Source organism: Vicia villosa, linkage group LG2 (genome assembly GCF_029867415.1).
Source record: "Vicia villosa cultivar HV-30 ecotype Madison, WI linkage group LG2, Vvil1.0, whole genome shotgun sequence".
NCBI lineage: Eukaryota > Viridiplantae > Streptophyta > Magnoliopsida > Fabales > Fabaceae > Vicia > Vicia villosa.
This window is the reverse complement of record NC_081181.1, coordinates 43,046,243-43,063,898: the sequence shown is the minus strand read 5'-3', so window position 1 is coordinate 43,063,898 and position 17,656 is coordinate 43,046,243. Positions and strand designations below refer to the sequence as shown.

General features: G+C 37.5%; 1 protein-coding gene across 1 annotated transcript; it reads left to right on the top strand.

Moving 5' to 3' along the window:
* Positions 1 to 969: 969 nt before the first annotated feature.
* On the top strand, positions 970 to 5,123 carry LOC131650255 (KH domain-containing protein HEN4-like). Its single transcript, XM_058919975.1, has 7 exons — positions 970 to 1,725; positions 1,981 to 2,409; positions 2,488 to 2,763; positions 3,611 to 3,805; positions 3,882 to 3,940; positions 4,488 to 4,599; positions 4,738 to 5,123. Exons 1-7 carry the CDS (start codon positions 1,144 to 1,146, stop codon positions 4,876 to 4,878), a joined length of 1,794 nt encoding a protein of 597 aa, XP_058775958.1. The 5' UTR covers positions 970 to 1,143; the 3' UTR covers positions 4,879 to 5,123.
* The last annotated feature ends 12,533 nt before the right edge of the window (positions 5,124 to 17,656 follow it).

The following is a 17,656-nucleotide window of genomic DNA, read 5'->3' as shown; positions in this document are numbered from 1 at the left end:
AAATAACGCGGTTCGATTTAATTTTTTCATTAATCCATAGCATGAAAAACCCTAATTATGATAGTGTAAAATGTAGGGGGTGGCAAAACGGGCTCGGCCCGCGGGAAAAGCCCGTTTTAGCCGCATTTTTTCGCGGGGCGGGACAAGGTTTTAGGCCCGCTCCCTTTAATGTGCCTGCCCCGCCCCGTTTTTTTTGCGGGCATGAGTTTTTTCATACAATTTTACTATTTTTAGGCCTAAAAAGTTCAATGCTCGCGGGCTTTTCCCGCCCCGTCCCCACTTTTTTGCAGGGCGGGACAAGGTTTTAGACCCGCACTCTCAAATATGTCCGTTCCGTCTCATTTTTTCGCGGATTTTTGCGGAGTTGACCTAAACGGGACGGGCATGCCCGTTTGCCACCCCTAGTAAAATGTTTTGAAAGCCAAAAAAAAATAAATGAATAAAGGATACCTTTGTCATAATTTTATTTAAATAAGTTTTTGATATTTTAATTTTACTTAATTATCACATATTCCAAAATAAAGCAAATGAGACTCATCATTTGTTCCTCTTTAACTTGTGCCATGTAAACAAGTTAGTAGTAGAATAAGCCATATAATTATAAAATGATCTAGTTTAGTACAAGTTTGACTTAAAAATTAAGTTGAAAAATAAACAGCCAAACATATGGATTTGGCTTAAAATTGAGCTTCTCATTGTAAACAGATTCAACAAAATTGTGATTAGTAACATCGAATTTGGTTGCCCACTCCTTAGCTAAGGCGGCCAATTCCTAAACTCGACGCATGTTATTTGATGTAATTCCTCTTTGTATCTCCTCTTATTTGATTAATGAAAGTTAAGTTTGCCTTTCTCAAAAAAAAAAAACATCGAATTCAAATTTACAGTGCTGATCTGAGAATAGATTTCATTGTAACACAAAACAAATTACACTATTCCATTACCACACACAATCACCCAAACCTCGTTTTCATCTTGTCAACCAATATAAATAGACACATCTTTCATTTCCCTTTCTCTCTCTATTTCCTCTCTCTTTCCAAATCTCCTTTTCACCATGAAAATACCTTAACGTCACAACCCATCAACAAAAAGTTAAAACCCATCTCAAAAGTTGAAAACTTTGAACCTTTTCACCTCCCAATGCAAGACCCCACTTCCGCCGCCGTTGAAACCGACCACCAATCACCACCGCCGCCGTCACCCTACAAACGGAACAACAAAACAAAACGGCCCGTTTTCAAAGTCCTACCAGGGCAGATCGCGTTTCGTCTGGTGTGTCACTCGTCAACGGTCGGCGGTTTGATCGGCAGTTCAGGGTCAATAGTCTCGCAGCTCCGGCGAGAAACCGGATGTAAAATCCACTGTGAGGATGCTGTTGACGGTACTGATGATAGGGTTATTTTGGTAATTGGGTCGTTGTTACCGAGGAAGGGTTTTGAAGTGGGTGATGGGGAACTTCAGGTTTCTAATGCACAAGAAGCTGTGGTTAGGGTTTTTGAGAGGATTTGGGAACTTGAAGGTGAAAAAGGGGTTAATAGTAATGGTAATAATAGAGGAATGAATGTTGAAGTTTTTGGTAAATTGTTGGCACATTCTTCTCAGGTTGGTGCTGTTGTTGGAAAAGGAGGGAAGAATATAAGCACTATTAGGAATAATACTGGTACTAAAATTAGGGTTTGTCCTGCTCCACTTTCTGCTGCTAAAGATGAGGAGTTAGTTCTTGTAAGTTTTGCTTTACTGCTACTTACTATTACTATTATCTGTATTACTATTTTTAGTAGAAGCCTCGTATCATTTGCGCGCGCCCGGGACTTATTATTATTATTACTATTAATAGAACATAATGTAATGCATTTAATTGTTATTAAGAAAATGACTTAGGCTATGTTTAGATTGATGAACAGAGTGAAGCAGAATGAAACATAACAGACTATTTGAAATTCTTGTTCATTAACTGGAAACTTGTTTGATTGGCAGATAACTGGTGATAGTCTGGCTGTAAAGAAAGCATTGATTTTCGTATCTCATTGTCTTCAAGATTGTCCGCCGATGAGCAAAGTTTATCTAAACGCACCAACTGTTAGCTCTTGGGATAGGCCAATTGCTAATCCACATGAAGATATTTTTCCTCACGTTACTTCATGGTTACCTTCCATGGAAGGCTTATCTATAAACGATGCTTCAAAACAGATGACAAACTCTAACGGTAACTTTAGCCTTGACTCGAAGGGTACTGGACACGAAGTTGTTTTCAGACTCCTTTGCTCTAACAATGTAGCGGGTAGTGTGATTGGCAAAAAAGGGTCTATAGTCAGAACTTTTGAAATCCAAACAGGTGCTTCTATTGTCTTTGCACCTCCTGTAAATCAGTTTGAAGAGCGCATCATCACCATTTCTGCTTTTGAGGTCAGTCGTATGATTTTGACACATTTTGAATTGCTATAGTTCCTATTATTGATCTAGAATTGGCTTTTGTTAATCCAGAACCTTGAATATAGTAATTCTCCTGCACAAGATGCTGTTATTCTCGTCTTTGCTAGAATTGTTGAAGATCACATTCGATATGGATTTCACCCAGCCTCTAGTGCGGAATCACCTGTAACTGCAAGAATTTTAGTTGCACCAAGCACAGTGAATTTCTTGACTGGTAATGAAGGTCAAGTGATTTCAGAATTGAGAGAAGTCAACGGGGCTGACATTCAAATACTGCACGGAGTGCCAGTTCCAAATGGTGCTTTAGATAATGATGCGGTTGTCCAGGTATAATTATGTATCTTTTATAGTTCAAGTCAACTATGTGTTTTTGTTGCTTAGTTTCCAATTTGAAGTTCCTTAATATGGAAAACAGTTAATTATATTTCGCTAGTAGAAGAACTAGAAGTCCTACCAAACTTATACAAATATATTTTCAGCAAAATACATGAAGTAGGAAATGGATATTATATCAAACCAAACATTCATCATCTGTTAGTTTAAGGAACCTTCTGTCCAATTTGTGTATAACTTTTTTATATCGTCTTTTCAATCCTTATTCTATCTGCTTAGGTCTTGGTGTAAAGTAATGCTTTTGCTGCCAGCATAGTCAAGATTGTAAATGATTACAAATATCTTACTTTGTTGTATTGCGTTGACTACGGAGCCATTGGTGTGCTTAGAATAGACTTAACGGTTTGTTTGGATAAACAACTTAGCCAAGTGTTTATATCAAAAGTGTTTATCATATAAGTGTTTACATAGAAGCTATTTCATATAGTATAAGCGTCCTTGGTGTTGCAGCTTAGTAGTTGACATCCAAGACATTTTATGTGGGTGCCTCTGTTCAATCCTAGGTTTTCACCCTTCTCCCCTCCGTGTGTGCGTGCGTGTGTATGTGGCCACTCAACCACTCATATATAAAAAAAATGTTTACATAAGGCAACTTGGAGAGCATATGAAAGCAAGTTCAAAACAACTTATGGACATATCATAAGATATTTTCATAAACTCTCCTCCAAACAATCTAAAAAATGCTTATGCCAGAGGCTGAATTTATTTGTTATTGCTCCAACAATATTGTTTATTTCTGCTAGTCATGTTTGTACTTAAGAGAGAGAGAGATTTCATGCAGATCACTGGTGGATACAAATGTGTAGAAAATGCTTTACGTAAATTGACTTCTAGAATTAGGGATAATCATTTGCCCAACGAGGTGCTTGCTGAAGCAAGAATGAAATCAAGTTTTCAAGCAAATAAGGATACTGTTAGGAACAAGTTCATTCCCCGCAGAAAATCTGCTTTTCCTATTGGGAGGTTTCCACCACAGGTATTCTACACTTCCCTTGTGTTTACCTCCTTTGGTTCTTAGTTCAGGTTTTGTTAAGAAGTTTGTATATTTGCAGAATGCGGGGATGCATGCTAAAATGGCCACAGAAAATGGGGAAATTTTGGATCATGACAGGTCAGTATAATCTAGCTGGGAATATGCAAGTCTGCTGTCATTCTTTCTTCTTTTGCTCAACTTTTATTAAATGTATATTTAAAATACTAATGATTTTGATTGACATTTCTCAAACTTAAGTTAAAAACATAGATTTATTGGCATGACTAAATTTCATCGACAAAATTAAAAAAAAAAGGCTCGAGACAATTCTTTTTTTTTTTAGGTCGAGTACATTTTGACTTAGAGATATAGAGTCGTCAATTTTTAGGGTGTTGGGGCAAGAGTTTGAAAGACCAATAAGGTCTGTGATAGTTATTTTTCAATTTCACAGAATGGCCATATAAAATTATAATTCTAATTCCAAAAGGATCACTAAACATTAAAATGAGAACTGGTAGGCTCAATTCCAGATGTGACAATAACCACTTAGTAAAACCATAGTTTCATATAATTATTTGATGTTGAACCCAATAGCATAGTATATTTATTGCTTGATAGACAAACAACTCAATCTGTGAACTGATCTTTTTTTCGATATTCATACTTTGATGAAATCTTTTGGCAGAGGAAACATGCTTGCCACTGTGACAAACACTACCGTGGAGATTATAGTTTCAGAACATGTCTTTGCTTCTGTTTATGGTGAAAATGGTGGGAATTTAGATCAAATCAGACAGGTGCATGATTATATCCTTCTGAAAGATAAATTATAAATATATGCTGACTCGTGGTTGGACCATGTTATGCTTCCTTTTGATTATTTGGTGTGAGTTGAATTGTTTGATCAATCTAGTGTTGTTGTTTTGTGGGAGCAGATTTCAGGCGCAAATGTAACCGTATATGATCCTAGCGTTGGTACAAACGGAGGGAAGGTTGTGATATCTGGAACACCTGATCAAACATTTGCAGCTCAGAGTTTGCTTCAAGCTTTCATTCAAACTGCACAAGTAAGCTGATAGATGGATGGATGGCTAGTTGCATTTCATTTTAGTTTCCAGTTCTTCCTTCAAGACAGGAGGAAGTGCCTTAGTGGTTTGTTGGTGTACATAGGTATATCACACGGCTTCACTAGTCAATCAGTTACCTTCACATTGTGAATAATATTACAATAGACTCACTCTTTCACTTCAAAATGATGTGATGGTTTACCTTTTGTAGAGACTAACACACAAATTCTAATTCATTTCGGTTTCTTTCTTAAGACGGCCGTGGGGAAAAGTAGTGCCTCCATCATTTTGCTCCAAGACCCATTAGTAGAAGTTTTCACCCTTTCTCATTCTTACCTATATTTGATATTTATGTTCATATGTCCATGTTTATATGAACAAAATACAAGGATGTGCACAACTATCTCAAAAGAGTTGGTTGCGATATATCTAAAAGAAATCAAGACACCATATGTGCACTGCTGCTTTAAAATAGAACTCCACTATCACTTTTAGTTACTAGGGCATTTGAGTGTCTTTCCAGGCATTGCCACCATGCACCACCATGAACATCACTTGGAAATGGATGACATTTCACGAGCCATTTGCATAGTTTAGTTGGATTTATAGATCATTGGTGTTATGTGTGCGAATCACTAAGAGTATCCCTATCATTTTAATGGAGCAAACTGTTATTTCTATCTTTATAATTCACTCTCAAACACGGGGCTGTGACTCTATTAATATTTTAATTTAGATTCTAGCTATGTCAATTGTTTTTCAGATAAATAGTGGCCGCAACTCACTATTAAAAATGTAATGACCTATTTTTCTTTAACGTGGTGCTTAACGTGTCATTGTTGGGATAACTTGTTTCACAAGTTAAATTGTTTAAAGAATAGATGAAATTAAAGAGGGGTAGTGTACTGATATATTTGCAAAGGATACACAAGAGACGCTGCAGGACAGTGCTCGTCACTTAAAGCGGAGTTGTGCGTGTTAATTTATTGAAATACTCTGCCATTTATGAAGACGTGGGAATGACGGGTCCTTACTAGGGGCCGGTAAATGAAGAGGGTTATGTTCTCCAATATTGTAGGGGAAATAACTACCCATTTCCCATGCTTCTGAAGAAGGAAAAGGTAGTTACTGCTTTTTAGGTTATAAGACTCAGCCCAAGAGGTTTCTATAAATACCTTAATCCTAAGGTTGAAAAAGACATTCAATTCAATCTGAAAACACTACATATAAAGAGGAAGCATTGAGATGATACATGCAGATGCCAATTGTTAGAGCTTTTGATTCTTTGAAATGCAAGTTTCTCTCTTGCACTTTTAAAGAGGAAGCATTGAGATGGTACATGAGCCTGCCACAGTTCTTGGTCATCAGCTACCATGACCTAGAGAAGAAACTGGTCCATTAGTATACAGCAGTCAAACACGGGAAGATGTATACCACCAGTCTCTTCAACATTTGCCAAGGTCTTTTTGAATCTTTGGGAGAATATCTCGTCCACTTTAATGAGACGACTATCAAGGTCGTCTATCCTAACTTGAAAATGTTCGTGGGAGCGTTCTAAGATGGACCGAGGGTCGAACATTTTAATGAGTCCCTTGCCTAGAGGCCAACGACTTTCTTGGAGGAGGTGTTGACACATGTAGAGTGCTATATAAAGAAATATAAAGAATGTGAAAAGAAACGTGAAAAAGAAGGAAATAAATGTCAAAGAACGAATAGTTAGAAACCTTAATAACTCGCATAGTCGTGTAAAAATCATTACACCTCATTTGTTAGAGACAATGTGATGTTTAAAAGAAGCAGGAAAACCAAATAGAGCTTCACGCCTTTGAACACTTGCCGCAAGCTGATATGATGTGAGGTCCTTCATATGCATGACATTCCACTACCCTTAGCTCCTAAGTCAGACGTCATGGGGGCATGAACCCAGAAGGTGGTGCAAGTTTCACAAAGTCAAAGGACATCATACAAAAGATTGTTACCAACTCAAGAAGGAGATAAAGCGCCTCATCCAAGAGGGCCATTTGAAGAAATATGTCAAGGGGCGATGCCTCTGGGAGTCTCAAACCTAGGAAGGTCAAGGAACCAGGTAAGGGGCCAAAGACAGACCTGTGTGCCACACCCTTAATACCATAGCAGGAGATTTCTTCGGGGAAAAAAAACCAGTTCCGCCTACAAGAGATACGCTCTCCAAATTGTCATAATAGAAGGCTCGCCCACTGATCGGTAAAATAACAAGTGTACTATTTTGCCTCTGTAGTAATAAAGGGAAAATTCCCCAAATATCGTTCTCAAGGACTGCGTTATATTATAGAGTTAGTAGGAATTCAATTAAACAAAAAGCCTTGGGGGTTTTGGTTTTTATGATTACGAATTAAATTGCAAATAAACTTAAAAAGGTTGATTTGGCCAAATATGAGTAACATGCCAGGGTAGGTGTGTGCATTAACATGTAGCAATTCTGAACCCTTGTTTCATTAACAAAATTCAACTTATCAATTACCGGTTCTTAAGGGTATTTGCTCCTAAGTCCTTAGTGGGCAAACCTTTGAACATTGAAATCCTAATCCCAAAGTCCTTCGAAATTAGTGATCAAATCAAGTATTATTATAATCAAGAACAATCCGGTTACTATAGGGTATCCCTAGTCCTAGATGATATCTACTATAGTATAATGGTATAAAAACCCTAACAATGGAGGTCAATCCTAATTGTCAGTCATAAATCAATCCAGTTGGTCCGACGAGGAAAACATTAAAAACCTTATACCATTAAATTGAACGTGAAAGAGAAATATGTTATTGAAATTCAGAATTCAAAATCATCACAAATGTTAATCAGGGACACCCCCTAGCATTGGGGGGTTTAGCTACACATATCATCCAAAGAAATTACAAAGATATCAAATAAAGACATTACAATGGAGATGATGAACTTTGATCTTCAATGGCTTCCGCTCATGAGAGTTCTCTGTTCTTCTCCAATTGCATAGGCTTCTTCTTTCAATCCTCCAATTCTTCGTGTGGCAAAAAGATCCCTAATTTATCTTGAAAACTCTCCTAAATAGTGCAGACTCTCTTAAGTTGGTTGGAAATCCCAAAAACACCCTTGCAGGCAAACCACTGAACAAAATCACAAAAATCACTGAAATCAGCGTCAAACCCAACACGGGCCGTGTTGAGCAACACGGGCACCCGTGTTGGCTCCCTGTCATATTTATTTTTATTGGTTGGTCCCAGACTTAGCAACACGGGCCGTGTTGAGCAACACGGGCACCCGTGTTGCACCACTGTTTTTCCTTTCTCTCAAAATTCGCTCCCAGCTCTCTTCCTGACACGGCCCGTGTTGAGCAACACGGCCACCCGTGTCAGGCCTCTTGAAACATGTTTTCTGAACTTTCTCAAAACTCCGAGTTTTGCACTGATTTACTTCGATTTCTCCATATCAGTCTGAAAACATTAAAACATACAACCAAAGCATAAAATGATGAATAAAGAAATAAAACACTCAATAACATAACTTTAAAATACTTAAAAACAACGGTAAATATATGTGTGAAAACCACTGATCAAATTCCCCCAAACTTAAACCGTTGCTTAACCTCAAGCGACAATTACAAGAATTAATGACTTTCAAATCACACCGGTGTTCATACGTGAGATATCCGTTTGCATTGAACAAGAAACAGTAGGTCCGGCACTCACATGACGCGACGAGTTTCTGCTATAACAGTAAACCTTAAGCTCCCCTTTTGGATACCTCTCTAACTATGCTTTGCACTTAAGTCTCTTTCCGATTTTTCTCCTCTTTCATTCGGACAATCATATTAAGGCACTGCATTTCTTATAATAATCATCACATGCATGAGACGAATCAAGGAATTTTTCTCCTGCATTTCTTAAGGCACTGCGTTTCTGCTATATTTTCTTTTTCTGGCACCAAACTAGCAGCATTTGCTACTTTTAATTACCGATGAAATTTTCAAACTTTGCAGTTATATATTGTCCTTTTGGACGACGTTTGGGGATCAATCTCCTTTGGGCTGAATAACCGGGTGAGGGTTACCCAACTTAGCGAGCCAATTGCCTTTTACCGCCTTTTCATCATTTGGTGCCAACTTTATATCCCTTTTTTTTTCTCAACCAGTCATCATGCAAGTGAATCTGAATTATGCCAGCCTGTATCAATAAACTACTCGAGGAGTACTTCTCAGGAGACAAGTACTATGGTGCAAATCTACACGTTAGACTCGTATTTCTTTTAGGGAACCAAGGGTGTTTAAACAAACCTCTTCTTGTCACATTATTCCGCACTTCCTGTCCTCAAACAATCCTCGCTTCATCTCTATATACTATTCTCGATCGCTCTTTAGGATCAAAACTTCTTCAACAAAAATTAAAATTTCGGTCAAAATTTGGGCAGAATTTACTTCATGGTTTCACATCATACCCATAACATAAAATATAAATTGCAAAGAGAAGAGCCTCCCCCAAACTTGAACTAAACATTGACCTCAATGTTTCAGAACACGCCTGAGAGAGGTGACTCACAGAGGGTATTGCACTCCAATGATCACTTCCGAGCTTTCACCAGAGACGTCCTCTTTTATTTCCTGAAAATAGCATAAACAAACAGAGAAATTAATTATTAAAACCGTGGGTTGCCTCCCACGAAGCGATTCGTTTAACGTCGCATGGCTCGACGGTCCATTACCCTTTATTATGGAGGGTATTTCCTTTTCCAAACCTTGTTGCTTGTCACTTCCGCAACCACGAACTCATGAAGATGAAAAGCACGAATAACCGTTCTCTTCAATTTACTTCCCACATTCTTCTTGACTTCCTTAGCTTTCTTAGGACTTTTGACAGCTACATAAGTTGGTTCCACCCGAGAGGCTATGCTTGAAACTTTTTCTTGGAGATTTTTAGGATTTTTGTCTTCTTTTTCACCTTCTGTCATACCAGCTGAAGTTTTCTCATTCACATCTGCTCTATTTTTCTTAACTCCTAACATCTTCAAGGTTACTTCTTCATCAAATGATTTCAGCGTTAGTGTCCCTTTTTCAATGTCGAAGTTGCAGCGGCCTGTCGACAAAAATGGTCTCCCAAGAAGGATAGGAGTTTCTTCGTCTTTCGGAATATCCATGATGTGGAAGTCTACAGGGAATACAAACTTATCAACTTCCACTAGCACATCTTCAGCTACCCCATAGGATTTCTTAACGGTGTGATCGGCGAACCTTAACTGTGTCTTACTTTCACTAATCTTTTCTAATTCAAGCTTTTTGAAAATGGACAAAGGCATTAAACTCACACTAGACCCAGAATCGAGGAGTACCTTTTTAAATGCTATATTCTTGATAGTGCATGGTATCGCCACCGCCCCAGGGTCTTTCCTCTTTATTGGGATCTTTCTTGCTGTCGAGACTATACCACACTTCTCGGTTGCAATTTTTGGTTCTCCTCCTAGTGATCTCTTTTTCGCCAACACCTTCTTCATAAATTTCTTATACAAAGGCATGTGCTCAAGTGCTTCAAAGAATGGTAGATTTACCTCTAACTTTTTGAACAATTTAGTGAACTTCTCAAAGTCTTTCTCTCTTGAACCCTTCTTTGTCACTCTGGAGGGGAAGGGTAGTTTTATCACTGGTTCAGCGTCTTTCTTATTTTTTTCTTCAATTGGTTTAACCGGTGGTACCACTACTTTTGGCTCTTTTGGATTCTCTCTTATTTCCAGATCCACCTCTATTACCATGGGGTCATCTATTTCCTCTTTTTCTTTTTCAGATTCTGCTACTCCCCTACTTCTTGTAGTAACAGCATTAATCTTCTCTCGGTCTTTCGGATTTTTCACAGTTGAACTCGAAAAAGTACCTTGTGCCTGTAGAGTGAGATGTTGCGCTATTTGACCCACTTGAACTTCCAGATTTTTGATCGAAGCTGTGGTGTTCCTGTGGTTGTTTCTGGTCTCTTCTTGAAACTGAGAGCATTGTCCAGCCAATCTCTCAATAGCTACTTCCCACTCTGCCTTCTGAGGATTTTGTTGTTGATCTTTCCAAGCGAAGTTGGGATGATTCTTCCACCCTGGATTATAGGTGTTAGAGTACAGATTGTTTTGCCTTAAGAATTTGATTTCTTCAATTTGCTTGGGAGTAGCAACACAACACACAGTTTGGTGAGGGCCATTACAAATTTCACAAATTACCGGTTGAGCTTGTTGGACTTGAGCAACCTGTTGAGCACCTATATTCATAGCCTTTAATCTCTTTTCTACCTCTGCAGCTATAACATCTTCAACCCGAATTTTTGAGGTTTCCAGCTTCAGATCAATGACTTTTTCAGGTTTATTTGCACACCTGTCATACAACTCCAAATGCTCATTTGCAACTATCGCTTCAATGATCTTGATAATGCCGGAGGCTGTTGTGAAGTTTGTTGAGCCTCCAGCTGCTGTATCGATCAACTGCTTTGTTTTCATTTTGAGCCCATTGACAAATATTTGCATTTGGTCAGTTTTGTCCATGTTGTGAGTAGGACATGCCACTAGGGTCCTCTTGAATCTTTTATAAGCATCTCCTAAGAGTTCACCCTCTTGCTGCTTGAAATTCAGAATGTCATACCTCTTCCTTATAAAGACCGAGGCGGGAAAATACTCATTTAAGAAAGCTTTTTCCATCTCTTCCCATGATGTAATGCTGCCCGCTGGAAGGGAATAAAACCACTCTTCTGCTTCTTCTGCCAAGGTGAATGGGAACATTCTCAGCTTCTTGGCCTCTTCTGTATGACCTTCGATTTTTAAAGTTGTAATCATGGTCAGAAACCTCTGTAGGTGCTTGTTTGCATCTTTATTAACCTTTCCGGTGAAAGGCTTTCTTTCGAACTGAGTGATGGTGCTTGGATGCAATTGAAAATTAGGAACATTCACCGGTTGGTTGACAATAGTTAGTCTTCCTCCCGGTGTGTTTCTAGCACCATAGTCTCCGAGAAGTCTCTCTGGTGGTGGTACCTCGCCCATGATCTCTTCTTCACTTTCGGTGTCTGAACCAGAATGAACTGTAATCACTTCTTCCTCGGATTCCAGTTTAGCTTGACGAGCTTTTGTGCGTCTTGCGTGCAAAGTCCTTTCAATTTCTGCGTCAAAAAGAAATTCTGTTGAGGCCTTACCTCGCATAAACAGATTAGACAATTATTAGAATGAGGAACAAAAATAAAATAAAATATTTTTTTCCAGAAAATAAAATTTTAGTCGCAGAGCAACAAAATTCTAATTGAAATAAATCTAAATACTCTATAATCTTCGGCAGTCCCCGGCAACGGTGCCAAAAACTTGATCGGTAAAATAGCAAGTGTACTATTTTGCCTCTGTAGTAATAAAGGGAAAATTCCCCAAATATCGTTCTCAAGGACTGCGTTATATTATAGAGTTAGTAAGAATTCAATTAAACAAAAAGCCTTGGGGGTTTTGGTTTTTATGATTACGAATTAAATTGCAAATAAACTTAAAAAGGTTGATTTGGCCAAATATGAGTAACATGCCAGGGTAGGTGTGTGCATTAACATGTAGCAATTCTGAACCCTTGTTTCATTAACAAAATTCAACTTATCAATTACCGGTTCTTAAGGGTATTTGCTCCTAAGTTCTTAGTGGGCAAACCTTTGAACATTGAAATCCTAATCCCAAAGTCCTTCGAAATTAGTGATCAAATCAAATATTATTATAATCAAGAACAATCTGGTTACTATAGGGTACCCCTAGTCCTAGGTGATATCTACTATAGTATAATGGTATAAAAACCCTAACAATGGAGGTCAATCCTAATTGTCAATCATAAATCAATCCAGTTGGTCCGACGAGGAAAGCATTAAAAACCTTATACCATTAAATTGAACGTGAAAGAGAAATATGTTATTGAAATTCGAAATTCAAAATCATCACAAATGTTAATCAGGGACACCCCCATAGCATTGGGGGGTTTAGCTACTCATATCATCCAAAGAAATTACAAAAATATCAAATAAAGACATTACAATAGAGATGATGAACTTTGATCTTCAATGGCTTCCGCTCACGAGAGTTCTCTGTTCTTCTCCAATTGCATAGGCTTCTTCTCTCAATCCTCCAATTCTTCGTGTGGCAAAAAGATCCCTAATTCATCTTGAAAACTCTCCTAAATAGTGCAGACTTTCTTAAGTTGGTTGGAAATCCCAAAAACACCCTTGCAGGCAAACCACAGAACAAAATCACAAAAATCACTGAAATCAGCGTCAAACCCAACACGGGCCGTGTTGAGCAACACGGGCACCCGTGTTGGCTCCCTGTCATATTTATTTTTATTGGTTGGTCCCAGACTTAGCAACACGGGCCGTGTTGAGCAACACGGGCACCCGTGTTGCACCACTGTTTTTCCTTTCTCTCAAACTTTGCTCCCAGCTCTCTTCCTGACACGGCCCGTGTTGAGCAACACGGCCACCCGTGTCAGGCCTCCTGAAACATGTATAAATCAAAACACCATTTTATTGTATAAATCATTTAATTAGCTTCGCCGTGCTCGAAACGGCACCAAAATCTGACTTACGGTTTGAAAGATATGGGTTTTAGAAAATAAAATAATTTTTCAAAAAGCATCAGTGGTAACCGGTTACTGAAACCAGGGTAACCGGTTACTGAATCACAAAATAACCCCCATGCTGTTTTTAGTATGGGTAATCGATTACTGCTCTTTCGGTAACCGATTACCGACTCACAAAAAGCCATTTCTGCTGTTTTTACTATGAGTAATCGATTACCCACCCCTATGGTAACCGATTACTTCGAGTCTGCAACCCAAAATCACCATTTTTACAGCACCTGTATCAATTCCAAACCATACCAGAACGTACCATAACATATTGCAACATCAAGCAGCATCAACAAACACAATTTGGCATGTTTGTAACTCATTTCAAACATCCAATTACTACCATACACAATCAATACAAACAATTCAACAATTCTCCCAACCCTAACATCCTACAACCTAAACATAACTCAATTGATACAAACAACATGCTCAATCTATCCTACTATCTATAATCTCATAATAGAAGTTAAACGGAAGAATCCCCCTTACCTGAAGGTTGATTCTTCGTTCTTCCTCTCTTCGCACTTCCTCGCTTCTCTGCTCTTTCACGTTCAGACTTCTCTTCTCTTTTGGTTCTATTCTCACAAATCCTTCTCTTTTTTCTATTTTATGAAAATAAGTTTATTATTAGCAATGGGCTTCACAATTGACACCCCCCTCTTCTACTAAAAGCAACACTGGCCCATTAGCCTTATTACTCCATTTTTCTCAAACAACTCAAATAATTCTAATATTTAATCCAAAAATCAATTAAATTAAATAAAGAATTTTACGGGGTGTTACAACTTGGGGTTATCTAAGGAGATTATGATATGGTCAAGAAATGTTCATGGATAGCTGAAACTTAAAAAGAATGTTATGGATGTGGTCCATGCCCAACATTGTAGACTTGAAGCTAGTAGTTGAATCACAAGAGGTACCACTCAAAGACAGAGATTTGGCCACCCTATTACAAAGGAGCGTGAAGATGGAAAAAGAAGTGACAAGTTAGATAACATTAATTACTTTAGGTATTACATCGTGTTTAATTTAGTTTAATTTGTTGCTTGGATTATTTAAGGCGAGGTGCAATCTCTATTACGCGTATGATTAAATTTTTATGAAACTCTTTATTTTTGTGAGAAGCACTTATTTTCTCTGTCCTGGTAGTAATGCACATGAGTTTTTAATGAGGTGCCTCACATTATCATATATGTTTTAGGTTATTGTTGCTTTGTTTTGGAGGAACTAAAGTGAATAATATTATTGAAACCTCCCCTGAGGTGATCACTTATTATGGACTTTCAGTAGAAGATCCTTTCCGCCTTTATATGTAATACAAACATTGGATTTCCAATGGAATATCCTTATCTCTCATAGAGAAAATATAAACGATGGACTTCCATTGGAAGATCCTTGTCGCCTCAAGGGCAATATAAATGTTGGACTTTTATTGGAAGTTTCTTGCCGCCCTCAAAAGCAATATAAACGTTGGACTTCCACTGGAAGATCCTTGTCGTCCACAAGCCAAATAGGAAAGTTATACTTCCTTGGGGATATCCTTGAGAACCAATGAACAACACAAATAACTTAGGGTCTCTCCTAAGAGACTCAACTTAAAGTATCACCTGAGGGACTCAACTTAAAGTCCGTATGAGGGATTCAACTTAAAGTCTTGCCTGAGGGACCCAACTTAAAGTCTCTGCTGAGGGACTCAACTTAAAGACTCGCTTGAGAGACTTAACTTAAAGTCTCGCCTGAGGGACCTTACTTAAAGTCTCGTCTGAGAGTCTCAAAATAAAGTCTCTCATGAGATATTCCACTTGAAGTCTCACGAAGGGGTTCAAAACTAAATCACTTTTCCCTTTACAAGACCTCGTGCTTGAGAGTTTGTGTACTAATATATCTGCAAAGGATTCACAGGAGGAGGCGCAGGATAGTACCCGATGCCCAAAAAAGAGTTCTTATCTCCCCATCTATTGTTGTGTGCGCCCGAGTATCACAAAGTGTACCCATTTATTTAAATACTCACTCATCTATGAAGACATGTGAATGATATGTTTTTACTCAGTAACGACACTAGGAGAGCAGTCAATGAAGAGGACCATGTTCTCTAATTTTGTAGGGGAAATAACTATCCATTTCCCACGCTCCTGAATGAGGAAATGACAATTACTTCTTTCTTAGGTTCTAAGACCCAGACCCAAGAGGTTTCTATAAATACCTCAACCCTAAGGCTGAAAAGGACATTCAATTCACTCTAAAAACACTATATACTGAGCTTCTCACCATCCTCGTGTGAGCTTTCTCTTACACCAAAACAACCTTAAACCCCTTAGATAGCCTTACATAATTAGGGGTTGTCGTTCATTTTACTTTTAGCAAGTATAAATAGAATGAAATTAGAGTGAAAATAGTGTTTATTCAAAATGATCTTAATCAACTACTATGTAAGGAGGAAGTATATACAGTTATAATGTTAACTAACTAATTAAAATTCAAAACTATCAAGTTGTGATAGTTTGCTTGTGTTTGCAAGTTACTTACTTACAACATAATGAAACTGCCACTATAGTTGAATTACATTGCTAATACTCCTCCTAATTTAGATCTATTAATCTTCTCATCTCCATCAATCCTTTGAGACCTTCAAATATTTCTTTCTTTAGTGACTTGGTTAGAACATTTGCAAATTGTATCTCAGTCTTGCAATATTCAATCTTCAACTTCTCATTGCCAACTTGGTCTCTTATGAAATGACATACTCTCTATATATGCTTGCTCATTCCAAGACTTATTGGGTGATTTGCTAAATCAATTGTTGATTTATTGTTAACTAACAACTTGATCTTCATAACTTCACCAACATTCAACTCTTCCAATAATATTTCAATCCATAATGTTTGGCAGGTAGCATATGAGGCTACCATATACTTTGCTTCACTAATTGATCGGGTAATTATCCCTTGTTTCTTTGATCTCCGTGAGATTATATCTTTTCCAATATTGAAAAATTAATTGACTATACTTTTCTTGTCACCTCACTCTCCTCCCTAATTAGCATCAAAATAGTCATATGCCTCTGCCTCCTTTCTAGAGTTCTTCTGATTTGGCATGAGTATTCCACGGTATGTACTGTCTTTGATGTATCTGAGGATTCTTTTAACTGCAAGTAAATGACATGATCTTAGTTCCTCCATGAATTTACTTACCAAGCCCATATTTTGGAAAATATCAGGTCTAGTGTTACATAGGTATCTTAGTGAACCGATGATTTACTTGTACAAGGTTTTATCTACCAATTCATCATTTGAGTCCTTCTTCAATTTGATTATTGTTTCCGTGGGAGTAACTACGGGGTTACAATTGCTATCTTGAATTGCTTTAAGATATATTCTGCATATTTCTTTAGGTGCAAGAAAACCCCATAGTTTGTAAATTGTGTTTACAAACTCTATATCTAGAAAATAGGTCAAGTCTCCTAGGTCTGACATCTTAAATTCATTCTTCATGCTGACCTTGAACTTTGTCATTTCATTTTCATTTGATCCTATTATCAATAGATCATCAACATATATGCGTATAATGATTTGATTTTGTTCTCTTGAGCCTTTCACGTACACTTCATGCCGAGATGTAAATTTGTTGGATTTTAACTTTACTAAAAAGTTATCAATTCTCTTATTCCATGCTCTAGGTGTCTTCTCCGTCCGTACAACATCGTAGTGGCTAAAAGGGCGTCCATTTAGCTTAAAGTCAGGGCTTCGGTTCCCCTATCATTTTAAATTTTGTTTTATAATTTTAAGAAATTAATTTTTCTAATTTCCTAAAAAATATTAAAATTAAAAATTAATAAAAATTACTTGAAAATAATAATTATAAATATGGCTTTGATACGTCATCAAGTTGACTGTCATATCATTAAAATTGACTTTAAATTAGAAGGAAGATTAAAGTTTAAAAAAAAAACAAAAAAAATGAAAGACTAAAATTCAAATTTTAAAATAAAAGGATTAAAACTAAAAAAATAATAAAAAAAATAAAGGAATCAAAATTGCAATTAAATTTTTATTGTTTAAAAATATTTATTTATAAATTAATAATATTAATGGTGATGAAAGGCGGCTAGCTGTCTGCCTACTACCACTAGGGATGGTAAAACAGGCCGTGGTCCGTCGGGCCGGCCTACGC